Source organism: Gymnoscopelus microlampas, assembly GCF_963454915.1.
Source record: "Gymnoscopelus microlampas genome assembly, chromosome: 6".
In the NCBI taxonomy this organism is placed as follows: domain Eukaryota; kingdom Metazoa; phylum Chordata; class Actinopteri; order Myctophiformes; family Myctophidae; genus Gymnoscopelus; species Gymnoscopelus microlampas.
Window position 1 is genome coordinate 42408367 of NC_139943.1, and position 9905 is coordinate 42418271.

At 42.3% G+C, this 9905-nt stretch overlaps 1 protein-coding gene across 1 annotated transcript in view; it reads left to right on the forward strand.

Annotated features, from left to right (window-relative positions):
• Positions 1 to 9905, forward strand: part of ptprq (protein tyrosine phosphatase receptor type Q) — a gene marked incomplete at its 5' end in the record, with an annotated part of 81953 nt that overhangs the window by 13297 nt on the left and 58751 nt on the right. Inside the window, 6 exons of the mRNA XM_084059582.1 lie at positions 93 to 199; positions 2038 to 2135; positions 3594 to 3765; positions 4597 to 4857; positions 5063 to 5223; positions 8548 to 8650. Of these exons, the coding sequence (XP_083915708.1) occupies positions 93 to 199; positions 2038 to 2135; positions 3594 to 3765; positions 4597 to 4857; positions 5063 to 5223; positions 8548 to 8650 (902 nt within the window). The remainder of the gene's footprint in view (positions 1 to 92; positions 200 to 2037; positions 2136 to 3593; positions 3766 to 4596; positions 4858 to 5062; positions 5224 to 8547; positions 8651 to 9905) is intronic.

A 9905-nucleotide genomic window follows, 5' to 3' on the forward strand; every position in this document is an offset into this window, starting at 1 on the left:
ACACTGATTATATACTGTATGTGTGTGCTTGCGTGCGTGTGTGTGTGTGTGTGTGTGTGTGTGTGCGTGCACCCGCTCGCACTCTCTCACAGGTCTTACACTTTTAAAGGACTTGTTCCTGGAAGCTTTTACTCCATTGAAGTCATCAGCATCAGTGGAGCCAAGAGGAGTCAGCCTGCTACTGTAAACATGAACACCAGTGAGTTATCCAGCACACACCCACAGTACATAAACATCAGAGGAATTGGCTTGTATTTGAGCTGAGCTGGAATTCATTCATGGATTCAGTGTTACGTATAGACTAACTTTTGAAATTTCATCCAGAGATTTTTAAGGAGTTAAGGGTTTAGCCACGTGAAGCGTTTAGCCAAAGAGGAAAACAAGCCAAAACAAGAAATGTGGCTTCCCTATCTTAGATTAGTTACAGTTGAGTGTTTGCCCTAACACGTCTTCACTGTTTTAGGGGTGCTACAGTTAATCAAACTAGTCACTTTAATCGAGCATCAGCTATTTTCACTAAGGGGAGGGGAGGGGAGGGGAGAGGGAGGAGAAGAGAGGAGAGGAGAGGAGAGGGGAGGGGAGGGGAGGGGAGAGGAGAGGAGGCAAATAATACACACATCAGACAGACAGACAGAGACACACACACACACACACACACACACACACACACACACACACACACACACACACACACACACACACACACACACACAGAACACAGAGAGTTGAAGCATTCACTGCATTTTTATCATATTCAATAGCCTCACAACAGGGAATTACATTCCCCTTTAAACAATATCAGCTTGAGGAGATACATCTCTTCTGATTTCCCTGTAAAGCGAACAAAGATTACTGTTTCGTTTCATTCAGAAAGAGTCTGGGAAGCAAAGCTTTTGTTTTATTTTTTATTAATCTAGCTTTTGGGCTGTTCCAGTAACAGTGAACAAAGCTGTGTGTATCGTTTCATTGTTAGTTAACCGACAACACACTGATGTCTCTGGGCTCTCTCACACACACACACACACACACACACACACACACACACACACACACACACACACACACACACACACACACACAGTCTTCTGTGTGTGAGAGACACCACGTCCACTAATGTTTTTAAAAAACAGACTAGAAACACTATTTTCTTCGTCATACTATATGATGGTGTCGCGTGGCAAACACAGCTAATCTACAAGCCCACAAGGCGTTGCATCAGCGATGCATTGTGGATTTGTAGATCGGCTCACCTCACCGTCATACGATGAAGTCATCATCATAACCTTTATTTCAACTCGAAATACAGTTGAGGGGCAGGCCCTCATTTTCAATGTAGCCGAGATACAGAGCACAAAAATATCAACAGAGATACATTTATATACATCAATATTAAATATTATGAAATTATCAGAAGACAGAGAATACTCAAAGAAAAATTCAAAGAACTAAAACAGATACATCAGAAAATTAATTAAAGCAGTTAGAGTCTGGAACAAAAGTGTTGGAAACCATTGCCCTAAATTGACCCAAGGAAGGCAGTGATCTAATTTTTAGGGACTTCTGGTGTTCATTCCAAGCAGATGGAGCACTAACAGAAAATATAAAGCCTCGAGGGGAGACTTCTTCTGCCTCTCAGACTTTTATTTGTAATATTCGAATATGGAATATTTGTTGACAGCCTTAGTTTGAAGACAGCACTTTTGGTGTAACACCATATGGCCAGTCACAGCTTTTAGAGTTACATGGTAGAATAAACATTTTCTCTTTCCTTCTCCCATTGGGATGGGGGGCATCGCACATATAGACGAGCTGTCACTGTTTCTCAGAGCCCATTCCAAGAGGCTATGACCAAAGTTTGCGGGCCCTGGCTAGGCAACCCGGCCTGGCGGAGACCTGTGCTCCGAGGAGGACACTTTTCTCGTTCAAACTGGTTTCAGGGCCTCATCCACATACAATATAAACCATAATCCTCAGATTGGCTAATCAAAGTGTTTTTCGTTTAGTTTAGTGTTGCATGTAATTGGTATTTGTTTGCAGTCCCAGATGTGCCACAGGGAGTGGTGCTTGCAGAGGAGGTGGTGACCTCTGTGTTTATCAACTGGAGACCTCCATCAGGACAGGTGGATGGGTATAAGGTATGACGTGACGTGCATAATAATGTATTATTTTTTCATGCTAAACATGGCTGATATTGAAGAAGGGACAGTTTCCATATTTGTTGATTAAGTGGATGGTTCACTATAAGTGGGACAGACGGTGAAATTGGCATGTACCAACAGAGAAAATGATTTCCCCGCAGACCAACCTCAAACACACAATTATACATACCCTTACATACATGCTAATCATTTCTGAACCTGTAGCACATCAAGAATCAATTGGTTTTATTTCTCACTATTCATACAGGGAGAAGAAGTTAAATGCAATTTCAAAGTATTTTTTTCAAAGTACTGTGCTACAACAACATACAGATGGCAATAATAATTATAAGGAAAAATAAGAAGAAGCTTTTCTGCAGTATCCACATCAGCTTAACATAATAGAGGAAAAAAGTATCTATAAATGTGCAATAAGGCATTTAGCTGCAGCAAAAAGTGTGTATACTACTACTCACATACTGTGTACACACACACACACACACACACACACACACACACACTCACACTCACACTCACACTCACACACACACACACACACCAAAACAGATTATTCAAGTTGTTTCTAAGAGGAGGAAGCAGGCCACCTGGTTCAGGTTCCACTCACCTGTGGACACCCAGTGAACCACGCTCACCTGTGGGTCGCCTGGCAACCGGCATCGGTGCAGCAGAGCTTTGGTTACCGGCCCTGTAAAAGATGCATGACCTCCTCAGAGCTATGGCCAGGAACAATGACCAAGCACTACCACTTTTACACACCAGAAAAACCCAAGCATAATGTTTTGTAATAATGTACAATATAGTGTACATGAACAGAATAATGGAAACACACTTTTTTTTCCAAATGTTTTCAGTGATAGCACCCCAGTACAGTTTTCAAATGGAGAAATTGGGTCTCTAATGAATAATAAATACTGGCTTGCGCGCATGTGCACGAGCGTGTGTGTGTGTGTGCATGCGCGTGTTACTATATTTGTGAGGACCAAGCGTCCCCAGAAATATAGTAGAATTTGAGAAATAAACATTGTGAGGACCATTTTCCTCATCCTCACAAGGGAAAAACGGTTGTTTTATGACTAAAAAGGATTTGGGGATTTAGGCTTACAATTAGGAAAAGACTCAGGTTAGGGTTTGGATTAGACATTTTAAGTTTAGGGGTTAGGAGGATTGGGTTTATGTCTGATTTATACTTAGTTACACACTAAGATATAACAAACACAATAGCCAATCTAAAAGCTTTTAGATTGTAGACTATTTTCCTGTAATTTTTCAGCAAACCTTTGATGTCCTCACAAGTATAGTAATACGTCTGTGTGTGTGTGTGTGTGTGTGTGTGTGTGTGTGTGTGTGTGTGTGTGTGTGTGTGTGTGTGTGTGTGTGTGTGTGTGTGTGTGTGTGTGTGTGTGTGTGTGTGTGTGTGTGTGTGTTGGTTCTCAGCTGGTGTTTGGCCTGCTAGTGGAGGACAGGGCATGGTGGCTTGAGGTGCTTGTTGTGCATGGGACCAGTTATGAGATCAGAGACTTGATCCCGGGCTCAGGCTATGGACTCAGCATCTGCAGCATGCTGGGTTCAGACACCAGTCAAGCAGTCCACAGAGAGTTCTACACACGTAAGGAACACACACACGGACTGTGGTAGACAGTAACTAAGTACATTTACTTGAGTACTGTACTTAAAGGAGTAGTTCACCCAAAAAATGACTTATTTTCTATTAATTACACACCCCATGAAGCCTTTTTCTTTCTTTTTTTGTCACATTCCTAAGCCAATAAATTGATGACCGGCGGAGTCTCCTACTGACCGATGACCTGGTCATTAAATGATTGGCTCAGGAATGCAACAAAAACAAATAAAATCTCCATGAATTCAAGGCTTCATGGGGTGTGTTATTGATAGAAAATAAGTATTTTGGGGGGTGAACTACTCCTTTAAGTACATTTTTTTTGTTTTTTTTGCAAGCTGTACTTTTGACTCCACTCCACTGACTCCTCCACATTTATGTCGTGGGACCGAAACATACAAAATGTTATTATGAATCAACCACTTAAGCCCTATTTCAAATACAAGCTCACAACGGGTTGGCGCGTTGTGAGGTTGTCGATCGTCTATTTTCACAATTCCTGACCATTTCTGAAAATGTACTTTGTAATTTGTACTTTTGAATACTATTTACTAAAGTAATTGATAAACTAATTGCTGAAAAAAATATCAATTACCAGTTGCAGCTCTACTTTTCTTGAGTGTGAGAGAGAGAGAGGGAGGGAGAGAGATAGAGAGAGAGATAGAGAGAGAGAGAGTTCTATTTGAAGGATGCTTCTCATAACAGAACATTGAAAGCTCCCCCCTTGATTGACATTCATAGCAAGTCACGAAACGGACAAATCGAATCAGGGAATACATTGTGTCCTGACTGCATAACGTGGTGGCTTTTGTTTTCCAGGCCCTGCAGGAGTTTGTGCCCTACACCTACTGCATGCCAACACCTCGTCCGTCACCGTGGGCTGGGACGGCGCGCCCGGCCATTTCCACTTCCACAGGGTCACCGTGGCCGGAGCCTCGGTCGCGCGCACGCTCACCGTGCCCAAGGGGAAACGCGTTGCCGTGGTTACAGGGCTGCGGGACGGCTGCGGCTACAACGTGAGCGCAGAGAGAGTGAGGGGGGCGGCGACGGGGAGCCCTGCTGTCCTTACTGTCACTACAGGTAGAGATGCAGCGCAGAAGGGCCCCTCCGCTCAACACCCCATTAACTCACTCACCATGAATGTCTCTTCATTGAATTACAGAAAGAAACTTTCTCCACCACCCCCCTCTCCCCTCTCTCTCTCTCTCTCTCTCTCTCTCTCTCTCTCATTTTCTCCCTCCCCCCTTCTTTGTCTCTCTATCTGTCACTTGTGTCCTCCAATGAGTGCCAAACCGTGTACAGGGAGTGCGCGTGGTCAATGTGTCGACACGTGCGTTCTCGCTACGCTGGGAGCGGTCAGAAGGGTGCGTGGATAGGTACCGGGTCAGCCTGCAGCCAAACCAAGGAAATGTCACAGTGTACCCAACACACGATGGACACATCCAGGTACAGTACACACACAGACAGACGGTGCACCTGTGTATGAGTCAGTGAATCATACTCTGCCCACCTTTTGATGTATTCAAAAGCATTTTGAACTAACTAGTCTCTGAGTGGTCACGCTAACAGATGGAAAAAAGAAAGACACTGACGTTAAGTAGTGTCATTTATGTGCAGTGTCATACCATCACTGAGTTATTATCAAGAGCAGTGGAGGGAGGACACAGACAATATATCTGCTACTGTAGACGTCTGCTTTCTTTGACTGAGTTATGGTACTGAATACACCCACACACACACACAGCTTCCCCCATTCTGCAAAACCCCGCCTCATACCAGCTCTCCCTGGCTGCCAGGTGTCAGATACCCCCCCTCAAATGTAACCTTACACACCGCACACATTCACAGCACAGCAAGCACACACACACACACACACACACACACACACTCACAGTTGAGTAATAGAGCTCATTATTTATTAGGTAGGCTTTGTGAGCGCAACCCTGAATCATTCATTTGCTTAAGCAGGTCTCCCTAGAGAGAGAGAGAGGGAGAAAGAGGGAGAGAGAGCGCCTGGGAGGGAGAGAGTTAGCCTTGTGCTAAGGCAGGACCCCTCACGCCCTGCCATTCTCTGGCCCTCGCCAGCTAACAGCTAACCTGTGGAATACCGCAAGACCAGCACATACCACCACTGACTGCAACTACTAACCCTGCGATTGACCTCGGCTAACCTCACTAGCCTGCTAGCATTGGGACTCACTTTTCTTTTCAACTCTGTGGATTAACCCTGTAAGAGCCTGCCGCTAACCCCTCTGCAGCAACGCTGGATGCACCTGCATCTAATAGACAGGCCTCTATAACCCCAGCCTGCTGTGTCTAACCAAAGCTAACGCTGCTACTGCCTTGGCCAACCAGCTATGGCCAGCGTGGCCCTTTCTCTCACCCTGCTCCTTACATACTGCTTGGGACAGGTGCACTCACAGGTAAGCCTTCTAGTATTCCCATCCAGCATATTCATGCATGTGGATGCTACTCGCAAAGGTGCACGTAATTGCTGAAATGTGTACTTGCACACGCTCAGAGGTCAGACTACACTCTTATCTTGCATACTTGTGCAGCTGTGGATGCACTGCAGATATTTAAAATGCATTGCAACATGGTGTAGAGGACCCACATCCGTTATAGAACCATTTAGACAGGTTTCTGCATGCTGTAAATCTGAGAAGCGTTAAGGAATGATGCATTGTCAGTCATACTTCTGTCTGAGATGTAGGAAAATACCCACACTGGGCATTTACAATAGTAATCATATAATTTGCATGTTTAAAATTTCAACTTTGGACACTTTGGACAGTTGATATTCAATCAATCAATCTAAAATTAAGTTTGGGAATATTGACTCCTGGGGTCCAAAATAGAAGTATTTTCAAATATTTATATAATTAATATTAATATATATTTAAAAACATGCCTACAGGTATGTGAAACGTATTATTATCTCTGTTGGTGTGGGGCTGCAAGGAGTCAGTCTGCCCGTCGGTATAGTAGACATTACTCCAACACTTTGATCCTAGACAGGTTATCTCGAAAACTACTTGCATTCACGCTCCCTGGAGGATAAACACTACTGATTTGAGGCCAAAATGTCGAACCTCTGTACACAAGATGTCTCATAATCGAATGGGCAGACTGCCACGGCACTTGGTCCGTCCAACATTTTGGTCCCAAATGAAATGTGTCGTAAACAACTACCAGGGGTGTGAGGAGCAGCACGACCTCTTGTGGCAGCTGGTGGGGCTTTTAGACTGTAGACTTGTTTCCATCAACGGACTCCATTCTGACAGGTGAGATTCAAACACATAACTAGGTACTGTAGCTGCTGGTAGCATAGCATTTATGTCCACTCAGGACCTCTTCCGGCTCCATTCCTCACGCTGCTTCTCATGCTTAACCAATTAAGACCTGAGGCCGATTCTTTTCTTTTTTATATTTACATTTTATTCCACAATGCAATGATACATCACATGACTATATATGAATACATAGTACATGACATCGCATAATTACATTTACCGGTAGGTGGGCCTATTCTAAAAATGGCTTCTAGATGGCTTCTAAATCCCCAAAAATGTAAAAAACGCATCTTGCTATGTCGGTGGTTCTCAAACTTTTTCATGTGAAGGACCTCCAATATAATATGTATTTGGCCGCCGTCCCCCCATATAAAAAATGTAAAAAAAATTGCAGATCTACAAGCTCGTAGCGCGGCACAAAGTGACGCACTATATGAGCTTGTATATCTGCTATTTTTGAATAGCCAAAGTATTAAATTATGGTTAAAGTGGTTACACAGATGCTTTCCCTCATTTAATGGTACAAGAGGAGAATGTTCTAGCTCTAGGAAAGACAACGGGAACTCCTTCTGTTATTGTACCACAACATTGTGGAGCCACTGCTTATACAGTACATTATGCTAACAACATTCAACATTATGTTATTTCAATCTGTTATGCAGTTCACAAAGCAATACATCATCTGACCACCCCCTCCATAACCACTGGGACTCTGTGCCGTACGGTGCACTTCGAGAACACTTTTGTGCCATACAGCTTCCATTCATCAAAGGCATAGTCTGTGGAGCGAGACTTATGCAATGGTTTTGCTTAGTTATCGTTATTTTGCTTTTTGTGTACCCATCTAACATATATGTTTGTAACATGCTTTCTCTATTGACTGTCTTGCAATTGTTGACCATATAAGTATGCAGGCTGGGAAAAGCATGTCCTCTCTGAGGGCAATAAACATCTAATCTAATCCAATCCAATGATGGTGAAGATTCAACTTTATCTCAGGGTCTGACTTCAGAAAACTCTGTCTGTGTGGTATTAGGGTTATATTAGAAGTACATTTCACTTAGCTTTTCTGTATATGGGTGTGATACACTATTTCAAGAAACTGCTGCAGATGCAAGGACGTGTTAATAGATAGATAGATAGATAGATAGATAGATAGATACTTAACTACATACAGTAGTATCTAATCCTGTGTGTGTGTGTGTGTGTGTGTGTGTGTGTGTGTGTGTGTGTGTCCTTTACCCATGATTGTTGTCCGCTGTGTTTGACAAGTATGCCATCTTTTGTATTGTATGTAACATTGCTCTGCTTTACATGCGCTTTGTAACTAACTGTTTTCCCATCATCTGACTGCACTGGCAGTGTTTATGTCCTTTGTACATCCTGTACTTCTTATTATGTGGACATAAATAAATATTTCAAATGTGTGTGTGTGTGTGTGTGTGTGTGTGTGTGTGTGTGTGTGTGTGTTTCCCAGGCCGATGTGGTCAGTGTTAGTCCAGGGACACAGTTCACTGTTGGCATCACCGCCATCTCCTCGTCCAACCTCAGCCCCGCTGTCAGCCGCCTCGTAGACACCGGTGAGACTCACACACACAATCTGCCTTTCCTATTATTAATGGCTGCCATACTCACAAATGCGTTTATAGTATGTTTATGACCAACAGGGTCTCTTGTGCCCTCTGCTGTTGAACGTACTAGCTTAGGCTGGAATCTGAGGCTGGAAAAAGAACCCATATTTTGGGCCTTGGTCGTGGAATGACCTGCAGACCATTCTCAAATTCTTTGATTCCTCTAATGAGTTTTAAAAGGATTACCATGGACATACTTACCAGTAACTGCTCCTGCTTCGATTTGGAACCGATAGGGGAAAAAAAGTTTTTAGTTTTACATTGGTCTCTCAGCCGGTTTGTTATTTTATAACTTCATTCAATTTTCTTGAGCTTTCTAAAGTAGTTAGAGTGTGTGTGTGTGTGTGTGTGTGTGTGTGTGTGTGTGTGTGTGTGTGTGTGTGTGTGTGTGTGTGTGTGTGTGTGTGTGTGTGTGTGTGTGTGTGTGTGTGTGTGTGTGTGTGTGTGTACACGGATGTTATATGTCTGTCATTGGTATTGTCCTGTATTTGTTATTGCTGGCAAAGCTGTGTAATGTTTATGCCTCTTGGCCAGTTCACACTCGTAAAAGAGACTTTAGTCTCAGTGTGGTTTTATATTGGTTAAATAAAGGTTAAATAAAATATATAATAATAATTATAATCACACTATAAGGCATTATAACAGTGATTATAATCATTATAAGATTATGATTATAATACACTATGACCATGGCCGTAAGAAAAAAGACTGTAAGTGTCCAGCAAAAAGTATTATGATTCTTGACTTTATAAGTCATAATAAAATGCTGAATGTGTTTAGATTATTGTTATGAAGCATTATGAATACTTTGCTTATAACTATAATTACACAGTGTTCAAAGCAGATTTTAATTAAAGGAGCTACACCATGAATTTAAAAAATAATAATAATATTTGATATCATATTGTTTATGTCCCTCAAACGTTTTTCAAAAGGTTTGAGCCTAAATCAAGCCTCAGATATACTCATTCCAACTAACTTCTCTCTGGCTTATAAAGCACTTTCACCTGCAATACCACATTGTCCTGTTTGGCACGGGGCGCTATTGAGCCAGTTTGTATGCATGTTATGTCCTGGTTCTGTGTGGAAAAAGTAAAAAAAAAAAAAAAAAGAACAAATTAAAAAAAAAAAAAAATGAAAAAAAAAATATTATTATTTTTTTTTGGATTTTTTTTTTTGGTTAGAACTGAAAAACGGGAGGAAT